The sequence below is a fragment of the Eptatretus burgeri genome, chromosome 5, assembly GCF_056783735.1.
Source record: "Eptatretus burgeri isolate ZD-2024b chromosome 5, Ebu_testis_v1, whole genome shotgun sequence".
Classification (NCBI taxonomy): domain Eukaryota; kingdom Metazoa; phylum Chordata; class Myxini; order Myxiniformes; family Myxinidae; genus Eptatretus; species Eptatretus burgeri.
The window spans coordinates 82,933,175-82,958,860 of NC_140965.1; the positions used below are offsets into that span (position 1 = coordinate 82,933,175).

The 25,686-nt window shown below is 45.4% G+C and overlaps 1 protein-coding gene across 8 annotated transcripts in view; it reads left to right on the top strand.

Annotated features, from left to right (window-relative positions):
• Positions 1–25,686, top strand: part of LOC147026847 (sulfotransferase 1 family member D1-like) — a 77,193-nt gene that overhangs the window by 41,508 nt on the left and 9,999 nt on the right. For 5 of the 8 annotated variants that reach the window (XM_085882684.1, XM_085882686.1, XM_085882685.1 and 2 more), the window contains 3 exons: positions 5,411–5,508; positions 8,657–8,783; positions 20,622–20,716. In XM_085882684.1, coding sequence (XP_085738810.1) covers positions 5,411–5,508; positions 8,657–8,783; positions 20,622–20,716 — 320 coding nt within the window. Of the gene's footprint in view, positions 1–5,410; positions 5,509–8,656; positions 8,784–9,414; positions 9,515–20,608; positions 20,717–25,686 lie in introns of those variants that run through there. The other 3 variants (XM_085882687.1, XM_085882689.1, XR_015058522.1) reach the window with 3 other exon arrangements.

Consider the following 25,686-nt stretch of genomic DNA (forward strand, 5'->3'; position numbering starts at 1 on the left):
AAGCCTGAAACTTTGCATGCATGCTAAGAAAACTCCAAGGAAGTGCATCATTAAGAATTGGGTGTTTGGGTTAATTAAAATACTCCTTTTGAAAATAATTAACAGCCTTATTTAATTATATCCTTAATCAGGCAATTAAATCCTTAAATCAAGGTCAGAGTTCTTCCATTCCCAAACGATGCACCACAGCTTGATCTCTCCGACGTCCTCCCCAGAATCCAGTCCATACAAGTGCAGAAAAGTGTGGGGGCCAGAACACACCTCTGACGAACTCCAGTAATAACTGGAAATAAGTCAGAGATGGTACCACCACACTTCACAGCACTCTCAGTACCAGAGTCGAGTTCAGACATCAGATATATCCGTTTTGGTGGCACCCCACGAAGACCAAGAATCCTCCAGAGGACATCCCGAGTCACTGAATCAAATGCTTTACAGAGATCAACATAGGCTGAAAGCAGTTCCTGCCAAAACGCTCGTCTGCGTTCGGTGAGGACACGAAGGGCAAGGATATGGTCAATCGTTGACCTCTTTGGTGTAAAGCCTGACTGCTCTGGACGCTTGTGCTCAAGCAGATGGTGGCGAACCCTATCAAGAATTATCTGAGCAAAGACCTTGCCTGGCACTGAGAGCAGCGTCACCCCTCGGTAGTTGATGTAATCTTGGCGATCACCCTTCCCTTTCCAGAGAGGGACAACAAAGCCCCTCTTCCAGTCAGTTGGGATGATGCCTGTGTTCCAGGCAGAGCACAGAACTGCATGCAACGACACGAGTGCAGCATTTCCATCAGACTTGAGAAGTTCAGCATGGATGCCACAGATCCCTGGAGCCACAGATTTACCCCATTTCAACTGGTTCACCACAGCCTGTGTTTCCACAAACGAAGGTAGGCCACAGTTGATTGGAGGGTCAGCAACAGTGATTGTAACACCCCTGACATCCAACTCGACAGCTGGGGGATCCGCCTGGTCCAACTGCTCAAAGTAACTGGCCCAGGAAGCCTTCACTTCGGACTCCTCTGTCAAGAGCCTACCACTCTCTGCTCTAACTGCAGTGCTCCGAGGGATGGGTTTGGATGAACGCAATGCGTGAATTCCCCTGTAATCAGGACAAGAATCACTTTACCACATGTGATGCTCTACCCCCTCACAGATTCCTCGCACATAGGCCTCCTTGTCCACCCTTAGTGCACATGCAGTTTTACGCCTCAGCTCCCTGAACCGCTCAGCTCTGCCATTCAGCCTGGCCCTGTGACTCTGGTCAATGGTATCCAGTGTCCCTCAAGAGACAAAATTTTTCTTCGCCCTATGGTGAGTTCCCAGACATCCACCGGCAACATCAAGGACGGTGGTCTTAATGGCATGCCACAACTCTTCAGGAACCCCAAAGCAACCAGATCCCCCAAATCTCCACTCAGCCTGTTCACAAACTCCTCAGCTACCCTCTCATCCTTGAGCTTGCCAACATCCAACCTAGGCTGGAATGGTACCATTTTCCTGGATGTAAGGTGTAACTTAAGCGTTGCTGCAACAAGCCGGTGGTTCGTATTGAGAAACGGAGCACTCCGGTAGACCCTGCAGTTCTGGATCATCCTCCAGCGACCATCAATGAGCACATGGTCTATCGCCTTTGCCACACCACCGGCGTTGGAATACCAAGTCCAGCGATGAGCTTGTGGGCGCTGAAACCATGAACCAGCCACCCTAAGTCCATGACTTATTTCAAAGTCAAGGAACTTGGTGCTATTCAGGTTTGCAGTTCCAGACCCATGGGGACCAACACACGTCTCATAACCATCACTACCAGTTCCAATCGATGCATCAAAATACCCCAAGACTAGAAGTGCATCTCGCTTGGGGCACTGATCAACCACAGAATCGAGCGTGGCATAGAATGGTGAGATCACTCGCCTTTCATGGTGAGATTCATGGTGCGTCTTTCATGGTGCGATCACTCACGTCAGTCGGAGCATAGACAGAGACCAGGGAAATGACACCTAAGAAATGACGAATCCTTAGTCTCATAATACGCTCGTTCACCGGTGTTACCTCAATTATCATTGGAGTCAGTTGATTGGACACAGCTACAGCAACTCCTTGGGCATGGTAACCATCAGAGCGACCAGACCAATAGTTGGTGTAAGCACCCGCCATGATCTCGCCGCAATCTGGTCTCTGGACATCGGTATTGCAGTACTCTGAGGTACAAACGCTTGAGCTCAGATGATAACAGAGACAGGTGATCATCCTCTCTTTGGGCTTGGGCATTCCAGGCACACACCCGAAGGGACCGCCTCAGGTTATCTCAAGGAGACCACCGTCGGGTGGATGATACTTCAGCACCACTCCGGCACACTCTCCCGCAATCTGTTCCGGGAAACTTACCTCGTGGTTTCCTTACTATAACCAAAGATTTGGGGTCCTGAAGGCTTTGCCCCAATCCTGTCATCCAGTGAGCTGCCCTGTGAAGGGAAGCTGCACAGGAGGTACTCCCACGGAGTGGGTTTTCAGATTTTATTTGTGCTTCGAGAATGTTTTGCAGAATGAAGGGTTTTACAGTGGGTGGAGTGAAAATCTTGACATCAACTTCCGAATAAGAAGTAACCCAACTGCGGGAGGACGACTAATATACTAAAATATATTAATATATCACAAAAATTAATATAACAAAAATATAGTAATAGTTATTGCAATATATTAATAGTTAGTAGTTGTTGTAAGCGAAGAGATGTCGACAGCACACATGGACATGATAGAAATGGGAACAAATGACTCTCCGTGGGTTGTGTGCCTGCCTGTTCTTGGTTACGTGTGTGTGGTGCGTGGGTTCCGTGGGCGTGCAATCTAATGTTTTGCATGAAAAAAAACTCAAACTCGATCCCTTGGTGTGTTGCACTATGGAGAAGGTTCTGTGACCGTCTCGCGAACCATGTACTTCTGTAGCGCCAAAGCCTCGTGGTGAGCAGATGTGCTGTGGCATCAAAGCCACGACGGATGTGGCACTGTATAGTGTGGGTGTCGGAACTCTGTGCATTTGTGCGAGTGAAATGTTGAGTATATCGCCAGTGCACGTGCAAGTTTAGTATGGACCGCGAGGAGGTTGAAGTCATGCGTGGGGGGGGGGGGGATTCCATGCAAGCGGGTCTTTACCAAACAGCATTACTTTTGATTTTTAAATGGTACCACCTGGTTTTATATAGAACACGGCAGTGAGAAAGAAAACGCTGCTGTTTTGTTTGTTGCCCTGGTACACGAGCTTGCCGTTCCCTCTCCCCCCCACGCTGTCTCCCTCCCCTCCCGCCGCGCTGTTTCCCTCCCCTCCCGCCGCGCTGTCTCCCTCTCCCCCACGCTGTCTCCCTCCCCCCGCGCTGTCTCCCTCCCCTCCCGCCGCGCTGTCTCCCTCCCCTCCCGCCGCGCTGTTTCCCTCCCCTCCCCCACGCGCTGTCTCCCTCCCCCACGCGCTGTCTCCCTCCCCCACGCGCTGTCTCCCTCCCCCACGCGCTGTCTCCCTCCCCCCGCGCTGTCTCCCTCCCGCCGCGCTGTCTCCCTCCCCTCCCCCACGCGCTGTCTCCCTCCCCCACGCGCTGTCTCCCTCCCCCACGCGCTGTCTCCCTCCCCCACGCGCTGTCTCCCTCCCCCACGCGCTGTCTCCCTCCACCCCCACGCGCTGTCTCTCCCCCACCCCTACGCGCTGTCTCTCCCCCACCCCCTACGCGCTGTCTCTCCCCACCCCCCTACGCGCTGTCTCTCCCCCACCCCCTACGCGCTGTCTCTCCCCCACCCCCTACGCGCTGTCTCTCCCCCACCCCCTACGCGCTGTCTCTCCCCCCACCCCCCTACGTGCTGTCTCTCCCCCACCCCCTACGCGCTGTCTCTCCCCCACCCCCCTACGCGCTGTCTCTCCCCCACCCCCTACGCGCTGTCTCTCCCCCACCCCCCTACGCGCTGTCTCTCCCCCACCCCCTACGCGCTGTCTCTCCCCCACCCCCCTACGCGCTGTCTCTCCCCCACCCCCTACGCGCTGTCTCTCCCCCACCCCCTACGCGCTGTCTCTCCCCCACCCCCCTACGCGCTGTCTCTCCCCCACCCCCACGCGCTGTCTCTCCCCCACCCCCCACGCGCTGTCTCTCCCCCACCCCCTACGCGCTGTCTCTCCCCCACCCCCTACGCGCTGTCTCTCCCCCACCCCCCACGCGCTGTCTCTCCCCCACCCCCCTACGCGCTGTCTCTCCCCCACCCCCTACGCGCTGTCTCTCCCCCACCCCCTACGCGCTGTCTCTCCCCCACCCCCCTACGCGCTGTCTCTCCCCCACCCCCCTACGCGCTGTCTCTCCCCACCCCCTACGCGCTGTCTCTCCCCCACCCCCCTACGCGCTGTCTCTCCCCCCCCCCCCTACGCGCTGTCTCTCCCCCACCCCCCTACGCGCTGTCTCTCCCCCACCCCCACGCGCTGTCTCTCCCCCACCCCCTACGCGCTGTCTCTCCCCCACCCCCTACGCGCTGTCTCTCCCCCACCCCCCACGCGCTGTCTCTCCCCCACCCCCTACGCGCTGTCTCTCCCCCACCCCCCTACGCGCTGTCTCTCCCCCACCCCCCACGCGCTGTCTCTCCCCCACCCCCTACGCGCTGTCTCTCCCCCACCCCCCTACGCGCTGTCTCTCCCCCACCCCCTACGCGCTGTCTCTCCCCCACCCCCTACGCGCTGTCTCTCCCCCACCCCCTACGCGCTGTCTCTCCCCCACCCCCTACGCGCTGTCTCTCCCCCACCCCCTACGCGCTGTCTCTCCCCCCACCCCCTACGCGCTGTCTCTCCCCCACCCCCTACGCGCTGTCTCTCCCCCACCCCCCTACGCGCTGTCTCTCCCCCACCCCCTACGCGCTGTCTCTCCCCCACCCCCCTACGCGCTGTCTCTCCCCCACCCCCTACGCGCTGTCTCTTCCCCCACCTCCCACGTGCTATTCAAGAGATATTATACAAAGAGATATTGTGTGTGTATATATATATATATATATATATATATATATATATATATATATATATATATATATATATATATATATATATATATATATATATATATATATATATATATATATATATATATATATATATATATATATATATATATATATATATATATACATAATAACAATGCACCAACATTCGTGGTATATTTCAGGAATTTATCCCCCGCAAATATCAGGGTCCAACAGTATACCATGATATTTCAAAAGGTTGTGGATGAGTTTGACAAAACTCGGTGGATGATTTGGTTGGGTGACAAGAACAAGCCAATTTGTTTTTGGTTCAGGTATTTATTAATAACTATTAACCCCTTTTCTTATTGGAATTTAAGGTTCCATTCCATCAGTAACACCTTTGATTGTTCTGTTTCTCTTTGGAATTGCAGGATTGGATTTGATTGCTGAGATGAAACCCCCACGATTGATAAAATCCCATCTACCGTACAAGCTGCTGCCAAAATCATTCTTTGAGAATGATTGTAAGGTAAGGATTCAAATTCTGATCTTGATAAGCGCTCACATTTCTTTCTTACTCAGCAACATGAAATGCAATTAGAAAAATCATTTTATAATTTTTTTTCTCAAACGGTGAAGGTTAAATTTCTGTCGCTTTTGGATACCAGAAACACACAATGCCTCCGGGAGCGCCCAAAGGGGGTCGTGCGTTTTCAGTCCTTTTACCTTAATTGTGCAACTTCTCATACTGATGTGTGAAAATGATGCTTTGGACTCGGCCTTTGGCTTGAGGCGGTGGGGGATATTATATTTTGTATTATTATTCCTCATATTATTATTATTATTATTATGTCATTGCCTGGTGTGTTGGCGCAGTGGTTAGGGCAGCGGCTTGGGATCCAAAAGGTCCTGAGTTCAAGCCCCGTTGGGCCACTGAATTAATACACCAGGGGGTTGACTCAGCCTGTCATCCTTCCGAGGTCGGCGAAATGAGTACCAGTGTATTGGGTCGGTGTATACCCCGGTTAAAATAGGTGTACCATATCCCTGTGTCGTAAGAGGCGACCAGGGTTGCGTCAGGAAGGGCATCCGGTGTAAAACATGTGCCAAATCACTATGCGGATCATACGGATGATCCGCTGTGGCAACCCCTCACGGGAGCAGCCGAAAGAAGAAGAAGAAGATTATTATTATTATGTCATTATCATGATTACCTCCAGCACCCAAAGTCGATAGACGTTATGTTTTCACTCCTGTCTGTCTTTGTCTGTGAGCAGGTGGTCTCAAAAAAAGTTTTGGACGGATTCAGACGCAATTTGGTGAACAGATTAGGTGTGTGACAAGGATTAAATAATTAACTTTTGATGAAGATCTGGAAACTAGAATTTTCGAAGTGATTCTTCACCATTGACCATGTGGCCAAAAACGATATATAGCACAATATCGTAAAATGTTGTGGACGAATTTGGACGACACTTTGTGCACAGATAGGGTGTATGTCAAGGACGAATTGAATAGATATTGGTGAACATCTGGATCCGGATCCAGATGTTATAACTTTTTAAAGTGATACTTCATCATTGAGGATGGGGCCAAAAACGATATATAGCATGATATTTCAAAAAATTGTGGATGAGCTGTGACAAAACCAGGTGGATGAGTTGGTTAGGTGACAAAAACAAGCTGATTAGATTTTGGTTCAGGTCCGGATCCAGGCAGGTCCAGCCGATCAGTGGAACACAACGTAAATTGTTCATGCTGGTGTCATTATGTCTTCTACCGAGTACCGTTCTAGTTACATTTGTTATTGTTAGCAGCCTGTGAAAAGTACCACGATAAGCTATCTACACACCTCATCATGGATTTCACCAAATGCGGAAAACCCCCTTGAAAAGGGGAGCAAATTAAGTCACAACTTCCATCATGTGACCTTTGGTCTTATTGTCAGGTTTGGTTGAGATTAGATAAGTAACAACTAAATGTATCGTCAGTCAGTCAGTCATCAGACAAACACCAAATTGCATATTTTAGTATGAAGAGAACCTTTCATTATTTGTTCAGCCCATACCTGTGTTGTCACTGGAGAAGCCTCACGATAGAAATTCTATGTTTTCCTTCTTTATAGTGAATGCAAATGTGAAGGAATTATCACAAATCCCTTGTTCAGGATGAACCTTGTATTCATTCTGTGGTACAAACTGCACTTTTAGTCTTGATGAGTAAATACCACCAATCGTTTTACTGATGGGAATACAGGGGGAGGGAGGGGCAGGAGGGAGAAGAGGGGGAGAGAGGAGGGGAGGGAGAGAGATGGGCATTTCACCGTACGTCGCTATGCACTCCTTGAGGTAGGGATGGGAGCAAGGAGGGGAAAGTGGGGAGGGGTAGGCAGTGTTTTGGACTTGTGTTTGGTCGTGGGACTTGAGGGGAAGCAGGGGGGGGGTGATGGTCCCGTCGGCTGGCATTAGTGTAGGATTGAACGAGATGGGGTACATTATAACAGCTCATTCAAACAGGATAGCAAAAGCACCTGTCACTTTAAAACAACACGTCCCATTTTTAAAGGCATTATAACATGGGCTTCAATTGAGGTATGCAACTAACTGCGGCTGCCATCTTGTTTACCCACTCTGGAACTGGATCTCTCTGAGGGGGGTCACACACCACCCAGAGTACCAAAGAACCTGCGAACCGGACAAACAAACACCCCCCCAGCAGCTGAACCCTTGGATGAGACCAATCGGCTCATTATGCATGTGCCCCATGCTCACCCTCACCTCCGACACATTTACTCAATCCACGAGCACACTCGTCCACCACAACATCAACCACATTCATCCCAGAACTCTCATCCAAACTGACATCCCCTCAATAGGAGGGAGGGGGAATGCAGGAGTGATGAAGCACATCACTGTCAACAAAAACCATTTTTACAGCCATTTTTCCCTGCTGTGCAGGGGTTTGGCTTTTTCTTGAGGCAATGTTTTATGGCCGGATGCCCTTCCTGACGCCAACCCTGGTCGCCTCTTACGACACACAGGGATATGGTACACCTATTCTAACCGGGGCATACACCGGGACCAGTACACTGGCACTCATTTTGCCGACCTCGGAAGGATGACGGGCTGAGTCAACCTCCTGGTGTTAATTCAGCAGCCAACGGGGCTTGAACTCAGGACCCTTGGATCCCAAGCCACCACCCTAACCACTAAGCCAACACCAGGCTACTGTCAACAAAAACAAAAGTGGATTTTTGTTTAATTGAGGGAGAGGGTTGAGGGTACCACATGAACTCATCCCACATACCTGGTTGTATGACTTGCTTGCATACAGCACACAAGATGGTAACCATCGTATTCTGAGTTTCAAAATTGGATATATATATATATATATATATATATATATATATATATATATATATATATATATATATATATATATATATATATATATATATATATATATACCCTGCATGATAAAATAGCAAGCATAACTTACAAAAGACCATGAGTAAACTATATTCATGAACCGAAAGATGGCTTTTCACTCGTCAGAGAGTCACAGGGAGGAGGTTTTTTTATTGTATTTAAATCCCTCTTTTTGGACATGACAGTTTGTGTCTGGCTCAATTTTAGGTTCTTACGGTGTGAATACATATCTGTCATGTTCTTTTCCAGATCATTTACGTTGCTCGAAATGCAAAGGACGTTCTGGTGTCGTATTTCAAGTTTGAGCGAATGGTGCAGTTTGAGCCGGATCCTGGTACCTGGGAAGAGTTCTTCACAAACTACCTAATTGGACGCGGTACTTTCAAGCTTGCACTGCTCAGACGCTTGTTAATTTGTCTGCAGGTTTTACTCTAACCACTCTTTAGCATTATTCACAAAATACATTTGCACTTATCACCCTTTGGCATTATTATGATTCATGGTCTGTTGCACAAAGATGTTGAATCTGCAGTTTCTCCTTCCAGTTGATCAAAGCTCAGTTTTTTTTTTCCAGACCATATCCATCCGTTATTCTTTTGTATTGTCATCCAATCTTCCATGTTAAACCGTACCTTGTTGTGCTGTTTTGTCATGTTTGTGTTTGTATGGTTCAGACCGAGTTGCCTGGGCCTGATTTCACCAGCATGCAAATTCTGTTTCTGATCTGATGCTGCATGCTGAGTTATGGCTCTTCTCTCCCCAGTATTGTCCTTTCAGCTTCCTCAACTTCATCCTATCCCGCCTCCATGTTTGAAAAAAAAAAATGAAAACGAACGAAAATGTTTTTTGTTTTATTTCACTCTAAAACTTCACTCTGCCTATACTTCCTACTTCTTGTGCTTCATTCTTTGTCCCTTCCTTTTCTCAACATCTTCAAACTCAATATTTCTTCCTCTATAAACTTTTAAATACATTTTAAAATGCTTCACTTTCCTTAACTCTACCAGGAACGTGCCGAAGGAGAGGGTATTGTCGCCGAATGGTTGGAGAGGGTATTGCATTTGGATCCATCTGTGTTTTTGAAATTGAATTTTTTGGCGAAAAAATGTGAGTACGTAGTTCTGAATGGTTTTCCAAGTATGTTAGTCTGAAGCATTTGTCTGTCTGTTTGTTTGTCTGGTTGTCACACGATTTTTGGCCACAATTTTCAAGCAAGCGTGTGCGTGCGTGTGTGCATGTGAGCGTGTGAGCGTGTGAGCGTGTGCACGTGTGTAGGTGACTGGCTAATGTCGGCAATGCTAAATTTTGGTGAAGATCCAGATCTGAAAATTTTTAAAGTGATTCTTCACCATTGAGATTGGACCAAAAACTATAAATAGCACAATAACTCAAAAGGTTATAGATGGATTCACACAAAACTTGGAGAACAGGTTGGGAGTGCCACTAGGAAGAATGTATTCAATTTTGGTGAAGATCCAAATCCAGATCTGGATACAATAATTATTTAAATTTTAACTGATTCTTCACCATTGAGAGATGGGGCTGAAAATGATATTGCATGATGTCTCAAAAAAGTTGAAGATGGATTCAGCTGAGACTTTGTGGTCAGGTTGGTTGTGTGAAAAGGACTAATTGATTCGATTTTGGTGAAGCTCAGAATCTGGATCCAGATTCAACATTTTTTTTTCAGGTGATTCTTCACCATTGAGAGATGGGGCCAAAAACTGTAGAGCATGTTATCTCTAAAAGTTGTGGATGACGTGACAAAACGAGGTGGAAGATTTGGTTCGGTGACAATAACAAGCCGATTCTATTTTGGTTAAGGTCCGTAATCAGATCCAACCTATCGGTGGCATGCAAAATGTAAACGATTCAGCCTATGTTCTCCACGTAGTGCCGTTCCGTTTCGCCAAGTTGTCACTGAGTGATTTTTACTTGGCAACATGTTTTTTTTTTTTATTTTTTTTTTATTTTAACAAGTACATTGATTGCCTCCATTTGTTTGTTGCAGCTCGGCTCAGCAGGCACGCCACGGCTCGGCTCTGTATTTACTGCGAATGTGATAACTCATTTGGTTGTTTGTCTATCCGCTCGCCGCCAGCCCAAACTGCTCAACCGACTGTTCTGACAATTTTCAGAGACTAATGTCACCGACCCTGCGATGGTCCCGCATTGAAGCTTCATAAAATTCAGTCGACCAAAAAGGTCTACAGAGGCTAATATGAGCCAAATTTACTAGAATCCTCAAATTTCATCCAATTAACTTGAAATTTGAACAGGACTTGCATGTCAGGTCAATGAATTCAACCACCTATTACTTTTGAGGTTAGCTTTGGTCGAATGGTCAAAATAGGCAAGAAGGTCAACCCAACATCGGCCAAATTTTTTTATTATTTCTAAAATTGTCAATTTTCATCCGATTGACTTGAAATTTGAAGAGCATTTGCATATCAGGTCACTGGATTCAACCACCTATTAATTTTGAGGTCACCAGAGGCCAAAAGGTCAACATAAGCAAAATCTATAAAATCCTCAATTTGAATCCAATTTGCTTGAAATTTGAAGAGCATTTGCATATCAATTCACTGAATCCAACCACCTATTTTTTAGGTTAATGTTAGCCAATAGGTTTTTATATATATATATATATATATATATATATATATATATATATATATATATATATATATATATATATATATATATATATATATATATATGGTGTCCCAAAAAATATACAACTTTTAAAATGCTTCGTTTGATCCTAAAAAAGAGTGATTTTGTCACTAATGCTTCATAACTTGTTGCAGAGACCATATAGTTTGTTTTGATACCAAGCAAGCACCAGAAAAATGCCAAGGCTGACAGTACAACAACGGATGAAAATTGTTGAACTTTGGCACCAGACGAAAAGTGTCATACAGGTGCAACGTCTTTACTCGAGACATTTCGGTATCCACTTGCGCCATGCACCAAACTTTCGGACAATAAAGTGCACCATCGCAAAGTTTACCAATGTGGGAACCATCTGTGACCTTCACAAGGGTCACAGTGGTCGGAAGAGGACAGGTCATAGTGAAGAAAAGGTGGAAATGGTGAGACAGGCGGTCGTTCAGAGTCCAAAAAAATCGATTCGACGACTTTCTGGCGAGACAAACATTCATAAGAGCACCGTTCAGAGGATCCTTCACCAAGACATTCATGCCTTTCCATACAAAATTCAAACGGAACGGTGCTTACTGATCATATCAACAGAAACGTAAACGACTAGACTTTGCAAATTAGTTCTCAGGAAAGTTGGAGGAAGATGCAGACTTCCTCAAAAAACTTCACATGACGGACAAATGCCATGCTCACTTGTCCGGGGAGGTTAACAAGCAAAACTTTCGGTACTGGGGAACTGAAAATCCTGGTAATGCATCAACTGAACTGGTGCCTCGATCTGTTCTCAAAGTCACCAGGTGGGTGGCGGTTGGTTGGTATGGGATAATTGGTCCGTACTTCTTTGAAGATGACCAGGAAAGCACTTGCACGGTAAACCAGAGGAACTATCGCAAAATGATTCAGGACTTCTATCTGCCTGAGTTACGTACTCAGGCCCGTAGGAGAAAACCTGATCCAGATGAGAACCCAGTGGTTCCAGCTCTGTATCTGTGAAACCGCACCAAGGAAAAATTGAAACTTCAAAAGAAGCAAGTACTCCTCATGGGGAATGTGTGATTTTTTTTTTTTCAAACGCATCACAGGTGCCTTCGTTATAACGTCATAATTGCATATGTAGAACGCTACATCCAATCAGTATGAAAAATTTTGAGTGTCATCTAGGGATGAAATGGTCCACAATTTTTTTGAGGACGTCATCGGTCATGTGATTTGGCAGCCATTTTTTTTTTTTTAAATAACCTTCAAAAATCTTTTTCTCTGAAATGGCTGAACAGATCAAGTCAAAACTTCACACATATGACCGACTCTCTATGAGGAACAAAAAGTTCATGCATATGATGTCATAAGTCACATCGTTTGGCAGCCATATTGGATTTGCCATAAAACATATAAAAATCTTCTTCTCCAGAAAAGCTTGACAGATCGAGGGGAAATTTAACTTAAATTTTCCCCAAGGCATGCATGTACAAAGTTGCTCAGGAATAATTGATGTCACATGGTTTGGCAGCAATGTTGGATTTGAGAAAATATTAAATAATGTTTTCTCTGGAACCGCTTATTCAATCGACGTAAAACTTCAGAATTGTGATCTTTTGGTGATGGTGAATACATGCTTTAAATTTCAACTTGATCGAACATATAGTCTGGCAGCCAGAATTATTCACTTTTTTTGATGTGGGTTTTTTTTTTTTTGAATAAGGCTCACTTGGCTTTGCCTGGATGGGCTTTTGAGGGTAGAGTAGCAGCATCTGAAATGCAAATCCTACCCAGGTTCGTCTTGATGACTTCATCTTTTCTTTTTGCTTGTTTGGGTTCCTTCTGATTACTACAATGTAGGACTGAACCCATTTGGTCTTCCATTTGATCTGAATTGAATTTATTTTAATCCCATTCTGAATCCAATTTAATATTAATGAAAAAATGTCATCGGTCAGGTGTCCAATCCAAGTGAGACGTCTTGGGACTCGGTCATCACTGCCAGCAATTATAAAGTGGCAGTTTTAGTTATATCTCTTATTAATTATGTAACACACAAAACATACCACACACCAAACAACACAACACACAAAACAAGTCCTGGTGAGGGGCTGCAATCTCTGATTGCTATTTTTCTTGTTATTATTATTTTTCTTCTTCTTCTTCTTCACAAGGCTTTTTTTTTCTATACCTTGTCGAGGCTGGTATGAGAGCTAACGCACAACGCACAGCTAGGGGGTCAGGAGACGAGAGGGGTGGGAGTGGGAAGGACAAAACAGTTAGGAACAGAGACATTAGGAGATCTGTGGAAGGGAAAGGGATGGGGTGGGGAACATGGGCCATACATGATGGACATTACAGGGACTTTCAGGAAGGAAAGCAGGGAATTTGAAGGAGGTGGGTTTGGGGTGTATTGACGGGGGTAGAAAAGATCGAGGATTTGGATGGGGGATGATAAGAGCTGGTGGTGGCAGCTGTTTTGAAGGCCTGGAGGGAAGAATGGGATTGAAGAGAGTGTGGGAGTTTATTCCAAAGGCGGGAAAAAAGAGGAATGAAAGAGTGAAGGTGAGCAGTGATTCGTGATTTTGGTAGTTTTATCAGAAGGGGGCTGTTGGCGGACCTTGAGCGCACTGCAGAAATATGGTGGGGAGAAACATGGGGAAATATGGTCCTTCAGCAGTCTTAACCCCTCCATGTCAGGACCCTCCCCGTCATCAAAATGCCTGCGTTCTTCCACAACCTCACCGCTTCTATGTTTCCCCCTCTTCAGCATCCCTTCACTTTATGTTCCCTCTTTCTATATCCCTTAACCCACCCCTCTATTACTCGTCTTCCACCCATCTCCTGCAATCTTCTCCATCTACCCCCTCTCAACTTCCTCTGTTCCCAATCCCACACCCTCCCATATCCCTCCCAGTCCTGCACCATCCCAGAACCCCAACCCGTCCCACACCTCACAGCTTCCCCTCCTCTGCCCGTCCCCCTCCAGCCTCCTTTCCACATTCCTGCACCCTTCCAACAATCTCTCTCTCTTTCTCAATCCAGCTGCTGCTAATAAAGTGGACGTTATCTGCTTAACAGCCTCCCGAAGGATGTCCCCAACTTGTTGTTATGTTTACTCTGAATTGATTGGCCTGAACCTCGACCGAGCGGCGGAGTTTCACTTTACATCAAGATTTCCATTTCTCACTGTTTGTGTACTCAGCTTACACCTCCCAAACTCCAGGCATACCTACGGCTGTGACTTGCCCTCTGCTCCCACCTATTATTTGTCTGGGTGTTGCACAATTCTACAAAGAGTGACAACTCCATCTACATGTCTCTCAGACAATATGGACCAACTTTTAACCAATCATCCCAATTTTATTCCTTCCTCGTGTGTAGTGATTTCAATTGTCACCACACAAATTGGTTGGGTGTTGGTTCCTCTCTCACCAGCCATGCCATTTTAGCAAAGGACTTGTATGGCTCTATGTGACTGACTGAATCTGCAAACTTTCCAACCCAAATATATCTCCCAATGGCAAATCTACAGCCCCTGATATGAACCTAACACAGTAATCCTTCAACAGATCCATCCCATCTTGTCTTCAGTTACCCTACCCTGCTTCCCATCCATGGTACGTTGAATCCAATGGTGAGGAACAACTTATCTTCCCTTCCTGGAAGGCAAACATGACCGTCGGTAATCTCAGATCATTCCACAAAGCCCACAACAAGTGTGTCCACCCTCGGGAGAGCCAGAAAACAACATCCATCCAATCTCAACATTGAACTTTCAAACTTGTCTCCCTCTTCTAATACCTGGTGGTGCTTTGTCAAGTCCTTCTCTGGAGTCAGCTCCCACTCTTTCTTCCCTCACTTCCAATGGCATTGTTGCTGCCTCTGCTCATGAGAAGGCCAAATGCCTCAATTCTGTGTTTCCTTCAAAAATCTTGTGTTCCCAACCCCTTGCTGTCTGTGACCACCCTACTCATTCATACCCAACTGCTCCTGGACTCTATCTTTTTGCACCTATGAGAGGAGAGGTTTTTGGCAACTGTCAACTCTCATTCTGAAATTGGACCGGACAGCATCAGCTTACGTGTCCGAAAAGCCTGCTCTGCTGCTCTTGCACATCCTCTTTCTGCTCTGTTTATTCCACAATCATTTACCCAAAGTCATCTTACAAATCAGGTCAAGTCAGGTAGGGGAGCATGCACCAGAGCAGCGCATTGCTGCATCCACTTTGTGCTGGTACCTCCGTCTGGCCATCCCCCAGGCAGATGCCAGGCCCATCCTCATTTCCTTGAGATGCTGATCAACCTGCTGCAACCATAAGGCATGTGATCGGCCCACTGGCCTCCTCCACTCACGAGGCTCCCTCGCTGAGAGAATCTGGTGAGCAGGATCAGCGTCAGGAAAACGAGCCACATGTCCATACAGCTGCAGCTGATGCTCACAGACTATGCAAGTAACAAATCTCATTGGAATCTCTCTTGGCAAATACTCGTTGGACACAAAGTCTGACGAGCAATTGCGAAGGATTCTCCGGAGCGACCTGGCACCAGGCACCAGGCACCGAAGGAATTAAGTCTCCATCTCAGATCCCTGGTCAGAGTCAAAGTCTCTCATCCATAAAGCAAGATGGGGAGCACCAGGAACCTGAAGAGTCGGACTTTGTCCTCCTGCACAGGTACAAACAGCGACACACCCCGCGATCCAGTGAATTCATGACTTCCCAGGGCTGTCCCAGACGTCTGACCTCTGGCTCACAGCCAGCAGAAAAATGAATGGCACTGCCAAGGTAAGTAAATCTCTCTGTGACTTCAACATCATCACCAAAAAACAGGTGCAGACAAGATTGCAGCATCCAAGATATCATTGAAAGCCTAAATCTTAGTGTTGACCCAGGAAACATGTAATCACAGCGACTCTGACTCATTCAGCACATCGAGGGCCCCGGAAAGGATTTCCAGTCTCCGCAAAGATGACTTTATCATGTGTGAAATCAAGGTCAGAGATCTTGACATTACCAAACAACATACTGCAGCTTAATCTCTCTGACATCCTCCCCAGAATCCAGTCCATACAAGTGCAGAAAAGTGTGGGGCCAGTGCACACCCCTGACGAACTCCAGTAACAACAGGAAATAAGTCATAGATAGTATTTCCACATCTCACAGCATTATCAGGACCCGTGTATTGTTCAGACATCAGATTGATCATTTTGGTGGAATTCCACCAAGATTAAGAATCCTCCAGAGGGCATCCCCATTCAATGAATCAAACGCTTTGCAGAGATCGACGCAAGCTGTAAGCAGCACCTGCAGAAACTCTCGTCTGTGTTCGGTGAGGACCCGAAGTGCAAGGATACGGTCAATCGTTGACCTCTTTGGTGTAAAGCCTGACTGCTCTGGACGCTGGTGCTCCAGCAGATGGTGGCGAACCCTATCAAGAATTATCCAAGCAAAGACCTTGCCTGGCACTGAGAGCAGCGTCACCCCTCGGTAGTTGTTGCAGTCTTGGAGATCACCCTTCCCTTTTCAGAGAGGGACAACAAGGCCCCTCTTCCAGTCAGTTGGGATGATGCCTGTGTTCCAGGCATAGCACATAACTGCATGCAACGTCATGAGTACAGCATTTCCACCAGCCTTGAGAAGTTCAGCATGGATGCCACAGATCCCAGGAACTTCACCCCATTTCAACCAGTTTAGCACAGCCTTTGTTTCTACAAATGAAGGTGGATCACAGTTCATTGGAGGGTCAACAATAGGGATAGTAACACCCCTGACATCCAACTCAACAGCTGGTGGATCAGCCATCAGCCTGGTACAGCCGCTCAAATTAACCGTCCCAGCGGGCCTTCACTTCGGACTCTTCTGTCAAGAGCCCTGCATCCTCCACTCTAACTGCAGTACACCGAAGGATGGACTTGGTGGAACACAATGCGCGAATTCCCCTGTAAGCAGGACGAGAATTATTTGACCACAGGTGATGCTCTACCCCTTCCAGATTCCTCGGACATAGGCCTCCTTGTCCACCCTCAACAAACATCCAGTTTTACACCTCAACTTTCTGAACAGCTCAGTTCTGCCAATAAGCCTGACCCTGTGACTGTGGTCAATGGTATCCAGTGTCCTTTGAGAGACAAAATTCTTATTCGCCCGAAGGTGAGTTCAGTGACATCTATCGGCAACATCAAGGATGGTGGTCTTGACGGCACTCCACAACTCCTTCAGGATTCTCCAAAGCACTCGCACCCCCCAATCCCTACTCACCCTGTTTGCAAGCTCCTCAGGTGCCCTCTCATCCTTGAGCTTGCCAACATTCAGCCCAGGCTGGGATGGTACCATTCTCTGGGATTTAAGCTGCAACTTCAGAGTTGCTACCACAAGCCTGTGGTAGGTGTTGAGGAACTAAACACTCCGGGAGACACTGCAGTTCTGGATCATCCTCCAGCAACCATCAATGAGCATGTTGTCAATCTCCTTTGCCACACAACCAGCATTGGAATTCCAAGTCCAATGATGAGCCTGTGGGAGCTGAAACCATGAAACCAGCCACCCCGAGTCCATGACTTCTTGCAAAGTCACGGAACTTGGTGCTATTCTGGTTCACATTCCAGACCCATGGGGAGCAACACACGTCTTATAACTATCCCTCTCAGTTCCAGTTGATGCATTGACATCCCCCAAGACTAGAAGAGTCTCTCGCCTAGGGCACTGATCAACCACCGACTCGAGGGTGGCACGGAATGCGTCCTTCATGGTAAGATCACTCGCCTTAGTTGGAGCATTTACAGAGACAAGAGAATCTACACCAAGGAGTGACAAATTATTTATTTCATAATGCTCTGGTTGACCAGTGTAATCTCAATTACCATTGGAATCAGCTTATTGGACACAGCTACAGCAACTCCTTGAGCATGGTAACCATGAGAGTGAACAGACCAATAGTAGCTGTAACCACCTTCCATGATCTCACCATTACCCAGTTTCTGAATCTCAGAGAGTGCTGCAATACCGATGTTCACACGCTTGAGCTCAGATGATATCAGAGACAGGTGATCATCCTCTCTTATGGATTGGACTTTCCAGGCACCCACCCAGACTGCTGTCTGGTGGATAACACCTCAGCACCACCCTGACACCCACTATCGCAATCTGACCTGGGAAGGTTACCCCGCGGTTTTTCTCCTGTAATCAAAGAGTGGGGGTCCCAAAGGCTTTTCCCAAATCCTGTCTTCTATTGAGTTGCCCTGTGGAGGGCAGCTGCACAGGAGGTACTCCCATGGAGTGGGTTTTCAATTTTCTTTGCTGGTTTCTTGTGTTTTGTGGAGAGTAGGTTTTACGGTGGCCGCAGTGAAAATCCTGCCACCAACCTCCACAAAAAAACGTAACCCAACTGCAGGAGGACATTCATAGACACAGTTGGGCACTAGATATCGATGGCCATTGGTGCACAAGGAGCTCCTCTGCCCTTGGACCAGTTTTGTTTTTAATCCTGCTGGGTGTCCATATTATACACCCCCTTCACCAAAAAACCTGGTGGGGGAGACAGTTTCTTCACCGACAACCCGACCATGGAACAGGTTTGTACATGTTTACACAATACCTGTCGCAAGTCACAGACCTGATCTGGCCTGACCTGTCAATACTTGAAGTGACTGCTCATGATTGAAGAAAGTTATCTTGCATCTGCTTGGAAATCAACAAACATCACTGCATGACACAAAAAGATGCAAAAACTGATCCCCTCAACAACAGATCTATCAGATTACTTCCATTCATCAGCAAAGTCATGGAGTCCATCATCGCAGTTGACATCAAATCCTACCTTTTATCCAACAGCCTCATCTCAGATCAATTCGATTCAGACCAGGTCACTCTTCCTTGGACATACATCTTCTACTGTCCCACCAATGTATAAGAGGACCTCAATGTCAGATATGAGACGTATCTCTCGACATATCTTGCGCCTTGCTCTCCAAACTCTCTGCCTATGACATCCCAGGCCAACTCCACACATGGCCTACTGACATTCTCCACTCTCACAGCCAACACATGCCTCTCAATGGAATCCTTTCATCTCCTCTCCCTATTCAAGCTGGAGTGCCCCAATGCAGTGTTATTGGCCTGGTCCTATTCCTGGTCTTCATCAATGATCTCTCTGATTCTGTGGAAAATCCTCTTTATCTATTTTGCTGATGACTCCACCCTCTTTCGTGACATCTCTCATATTTCCAGATTTGCAGGTAGCAGCTTCTTCCCTCTCTTCACACCTTGATATCATCACAAGCTGGTCAAACACTTAGAATATATGTTTTTATCCTTACAAATCTCACACTTGCACTCTGTCTCTCTCCAAAAGTGCCATCTCGCAAACCCTCCCATCTCCATTTTTATCAATTCTCTTGAAGTTTGGTCACTAAAAATTTTGGGTCTCAATATCAGTTATGATCTTTCTCGGACAAATCACATTTCTCAGTTGGCATCCAAAGCCAGTCATTGACTGGACATCCTCCATCATGCAAGTTCCTTCTTTGGTAGTCCTGAACTGTTAACCACTTACAAGACTTTCATCCGCAGCTTGATGGAGTGACTGCTCTCCCCTCTAGGCTGGTGCCACTGTTTCACACCTTTCTCAGCTTGATAACATGTAAACCCTTCTGGTGAAACTCCAAAAATCCCAAATGACTGCTCACCTACATTCATTCATTACTCTTTTTTTGTTTTTTTCCCACCTGTGGAACCAACTTTCACATTCTTTTCAATCTCATTCTTCTCTCCAGATCTTCAAGATTCAGGTGTCTTTACCACCATCTCAGATCTTCCCCAATACAAAATCATCATCTTTTTTTCACATTGCTAATCCCCAACCACCCTAAGCCGCCCTCCCAAAGTTTCAGTTTCTCCATCCTGAGAGTTTCCTTCTGTATCGATCTTGTCCACCCGATACATCCTTTCCTGCCCCCCATTCCACCTTTCTCCACATCCATTGTTTGTCCAAATCTCCCTCTATCTTGTCCATCAACTCTACTGTATGCATGGTGTTGGCTTAATGGTTTGGGTGGTGGGCTTGGGATCCTAGGATGCGGAGTTCAAATCCCACTTGGCTGTTGAATTTATACCAGGTGGGGTTGACTCTGCTTATCATCCTTCCGAGGTCGGCAAAATGAGTGCCAGCTTGCTGGTTTCCTGTGTTTGAGGGGTGACCGTCCAGGATTTTGCCAAATAGCCAAGGAGACTGCTTCGGCAGCACCAACGCTGTGCGCAGAGTACGGTCCCAATGGATGGATGGAAGGAACTCTGCTGTTGGTGTTCCCTCCCCTCTCTCTCTACTGTTCATTTTGTCCAGTTATGTCCTGATCCTTTCAGCGTACTTGCTCTTCCCTGAGCTTTGACTCTGGAAAAAAAAAAAAATGATTTACTTTTAAATTTAATCACACTTTCTTTAACAGGAATCCAATTTTCACTTGCAAAATTCATTTGGTGATCTTCCCTTTTTCCTGAATCCTAAACGGTATTTTTACCAAAATATTTTACCACGTCCATGGTAAGTTTCACTTTTATGGAGACAGCTCTGTTTTGCAGTTAGTTATGGCTCTTGGTGGGACCACGTGAGGGGATGGTGGGAAAACAAGGAAAAGCATCGAGTTCTCTTCATTTTCTTTGAGGACATGAAAGAGGTTTGTGTGAAATGAAGTGTGTTAATCCTGATAATCAATCATGAAAATAATTTTATTATGTTGTCATGACAATGCCCCTGTGGGTGGGTTAACTATTTGGTGAAAGCAGGTATCGGGCGGGTTTCCGTACCCATGATGTAGTGTGCAGGTGCCATATTGTTTGGGAAGCTCAACAAGCAAGAAAAGGTAAGCAAGGCCAATGAATTAAAGTAACCTTCCATTGTAGAATGTGCAAATGAGGAGATGAACGTGCTCGATTGTGGAGCTACTGATACTATCATTTCCAGGGAAGTGAATACAGGAAACCCTCAAATATTGTGGGGGTTAGGTTCCTGGAAAATGCCATGACAGTTCAAAACTCGGGGAAAAGTGGGATTTGGTGCCTGGGCTTCAATAAAATAGAGAGGAAGGTGGAAGGCAGCCAGGAATAAATGCATCACAATTGAAATAAACAATTAAATACAATATCAATTGAAAATATTATCACAATTATGACATCATCACAAGTAAAGTAAATATAAAGCACGTTAGCATTGAAATAAATATTTAAATATAATAAATACATGATAAAATAAACAAAAACATGACTTACCTTTTTTTATTTATTCCAAAACAGCAAGGTGATTTTTTACAAAACAGTGAGGTGGGTGAGGGTAAGAATATTATGTACTCTGCGGTAAATATATACCAGAAGAATAAGCTCGGGATGATGATGCTGTTGGAATGGGGAGGTGGGAAGGGGGAACAGGGAGAGGGATTCGGCGATCGTAAGAGCAGCATTAGCTTTACAAAGAAGATGCCTGCTGCGTTGTCACAGAGGAGAATGGTAAGAGGATGCTTTACCTCCTTACCTTGAATCCCGGAGCAGATTTTTCCTGCTTGGAGAGGAACGTATGAGGTGGCATCCTCTTCCAAAACAATCCCGTTTTGTGAGTGTTTGAAAACCTTCTCCGGCATAAATCCCTTCGCCTCGATTAGTTCCATGAGCTTGGGGTGGGTAGTTTTTCGCAGCATCATGATCTGCCGATGCTGCTTCCCTGACTAATTTTACATGATGGAGGCCGAATCTTCTTTTGAATTTCTCAAACCAGCCCTTGGGGTCTGCAACCCTAGGCCCCAGGGTGCCTCGTAGAAACATTGATAAATCCGCAATGATTTCTCCCTGATCACCTGTCCACTTTTTCTGTGTTTGGTTCTCAATCCAAACGTTACGCGCTTTTTCCATTGTTTCAATACGAGGCTTACAGGACTGGAATGAGACTTTTGTGCTTTGCGGAGTACTGGTGGCAACACTTGCATGGGTATTTGACTCGCTTTCACGGATACACCGCACAGTCGATTCATTGATCCCATAATGGTTGCCCACAGTTGCCGCACTTTCACCTCTTGCCAACCTAACAACTCAATCTTTTTGCACAATGTGAGAACCTATGTCTGCCTTTTGGCACAACTAAGTTTGTCCATCGTTTTATATTTGGGCCAATAAGCAATGGTATATGACAAACAACAAAACACTCGTAATGGTAGGTATTCATACCTGTGGACGCAAACGATGACTCATCTCAGGTCAAAAAATGTGATTGGCTGAAATGAAATCCCACGATAACTAAATCAGAAAGCAATAGGTTGCCTGTGATCTGTCGAAACCCATGACATTCGAACCCACAATATTTGAGTGTTTACTGTAAAACCAACATGCTGGCACACATGACATTATGGGATAACGCTGAAAACCCTCCATATCTTTATTGTGTTTAGAATACCTGTCGTATCTATTCCCCTTCGTGTGCCAGAAACAGCTTCCTGTCATTCCTCTCATGCAGTCATAATTTCCCTGTAACATGTCATTTCTCTGTTTATTTATTTTTATTTATCTTCTTTGAAGTCATTCGGCGAGTGTACCTCGCATGATTCAAGCCTCCCTGACATCACCAAGCTTCAGCCCGCATCCTGATGAGGTTTTGAACACTAATGTCTACCCCATTAAGGGGTTGTGCATGGTCTGGTACTGAGCCAATCAGAGGTCACAGATTCAAGCCTCTGTCTGAGATTAGCCAATGGCTTTTTAAGTCTTGAGACCAATGCCACCTCATCCAATCAGGACAGCGACTGCTTTACCGTGAGTCAATCGTGAGAGCCCTTGTAACAACCCTGGAGGGTTTCAGTGTCAGTTTGTCTTTAAGACAGACATTTAGTATTCTGCTTTGATTGAGGCAAGGAGTGTTTGGAATGAGAAGTTGCAACAGATATGAGTAGGCAGTTGAAAATAGTCCTCGAAATGAAAGATAAGTAGTTTGAGTGTGTCATCGCCCTTGAGATACAAGAAGATCATTAGTGTTCCTTTTAAAATGGAGAAGAGATTAATGGTGCTGGTGTGATGATATTTCTCCCAGAATGGCTGCCTTGTGAAATCATCACCTGGCTGGAATCATACCTATCTTATTTTATCTTTCCTTCTGTTCGTCTTCCTTTCTCTTTGTCGGTCGATGTTGCTAACGCACAGAATTATGTTTGCTGTCAGTCAATAATTGTAAAGATTAGGCATGGTTTGTTTCTCCCTCCCCACCCCCATGGCTTAATATATCTTTATTAACCTCCGCCATCTTCGAAGATGGATGGAGGTTACTGTTTTCACCCCTTTCTGTTTGTTTGTTTGTGAACAGTATTACGGAAAAACTCCTCGACGGATTTCGACGAAACTTGGTGAGGGGGGGGTTAGGTATGGTCCAAGGATCATGCCATTAAATTTTGGACTTGGTCCCCCCCCCCAATTTTTTTTTTTTGCATTTCTACATGTTATAAGTAATTTCCAACCCTCCCAATTTTTTTTTACCCCCTCCCCCCCAAAAAGTGAATTTTTTTTTGCATTTCTACATGTTTTAAGTGATTTCCAACCCCCCCCCAAAAAAATTTATAGAATTTTTTTGTATTTCTACATGTTTTAAGTGATTTCCAACCCCCCCCAAAAAAAAATTACCCCCCCAAAAAGAGAATTTTTTTTGCATTTCTACGTTTTAAGTGATTTCCAACCCCCCCCCCCCCAAAAAAAAAAAAATTGTTACCCCCAAAAAAATTGTTAGAGAAAATTTATTTTTTTGCATTTTTACATGTTTTAAGTGATTTCCAACCCCCCGCCAAAAAAATTACCTGTCCCAAAAAAAATTGTCCGAAAAAAATTTTTTTTTTGCATTTTTACATGTTTTAAGTGATTTCCACCCCCCCCCCCAAAAAAAATTGTTACCCCCAACCCCCAAAAAAGGACAATTTTATTTTGCATTTCTACATGTTTGAAGTGATTTCCAACCCCCCCCAAAAAAAATTTAGAGAAAAAAAAAATTTGCAACTTTTTTTTCAACAAAATTTCGATTTTCTTTTTTGCATTTTTACATGTTTTAAGTGATTTCCACCCCCCCCCCCCAAAAAAAAATATTGGAGAAAAGAACTATAACTCTGTTGACATCATATTTCATGAATAAGATATAAGGTTCACTTGAGTGACCCAGCAGTATTGGCGGCGAAGGTTTTGCACTCTCCCGAGTGCTCCCCCTCTAGTTTGTTCATGAAATTGTCATCTGGTAATAAAAAGTACTTGCGTGACTGAATACCAAAAAACAATGAATCGGGGAATTCCTGATACTCAATTCACCACAATGCCTGGTGTTGGCTTAGCAGTTAGGGTGGCTGGCCTGGGATCTTTACCTCTGCCACCTAAGGTGAAGGAGGTTATGTTTTCACCCCTTTCTGTTGGGTTGCCGAAATAGGTGACCCTTATTGTCAGTAATTTTGTCTTTGTTTGGATGTTTGTTCGTTTGTCATCAGCATAATTGGGAGTAAATGTGGTGGATTTTGACCAAACTCGGATGGTAGATACATCTTGTGACCTAGTGCTTTGGAAATTGTGATGGTTGCTAGGGACGCTTTGGTTCCCTCGCAACAACCGAAAAACCTTCAAAATCGGTACCGTTCAAGCAAAATCAATTCCAAAAGCCATTATCCCATGTAAGGTTATGAACTTTGGCACAAATGATCTACAGGTGATGCTCTATCAAATATATTCCGGTTTTTGTGATATATGGAATACTTTACCTGCAGCGCCCAAGCGAAAATTGAAGACCCCCGAGCGACCAGGTGAGTGCATCGATACAAATGAAACTTTGCAGGTTCATGGTACTCAATGAGTACTACAACTTTGCCTCAGGACATATTGAACGATTTCAATTAGTGCAAAAATCGATAATATGCGCGAGCTGGAGGTGCCTTCGCGCCAAATGCTCCTCCTCCTAGGGTTATGGTGGGATTGTCATGAAAATTCAAACTAATCGTCTGGAATACATTGTGCACAAACAATCAAGCCGGATTTTCGATTTAGATCTTTGTTCACCCACAGCACCGTCTCGAACTTTGGGGATTTCCGATTTCAAACCGCATTTTCGGTACTTTTCATTCAAATGGATACCGAGTAGTTATCAGTAGATGGAACTGGATGAGATTTGATATGCATAATCTTAAGGTGATTCCCCATCAGCTATATGACTTCCATTTTGCTCTATATCTTATAGTTTCCATGCTCAGCGACCCATCGCCGCCTTCCGGCTTGTCTGTCTTGTCTGTTTGTTTGTGTATAGGATATCTCAACAAGTTGCGGATGGATCCGGATGAAATTTAGTGGGCAGGTTGGTTGTGTGACGAAAACAAAATGATTCGATTTTGGTGAAGATCCAGATCCAGATCCAACTACCAGAAGTTTTTTTTTAAGTGATTCTTCACCATTGAAGGATAGGGCCAAAAACTATATGTAGCACGATATCTCAAAAAGTTGTGGATGGATTCAGATTAAACTTGGTGGACCAGTTTGGTGTGCAAGAAGGAAGAATTGCTTCAATTTTGCTGAATATCCAGATCCGGATCTGAATTTTTAAAGTGATTCTTCACCGTTGAGTGATCGGTCTAAACCGATATATAGCACGATA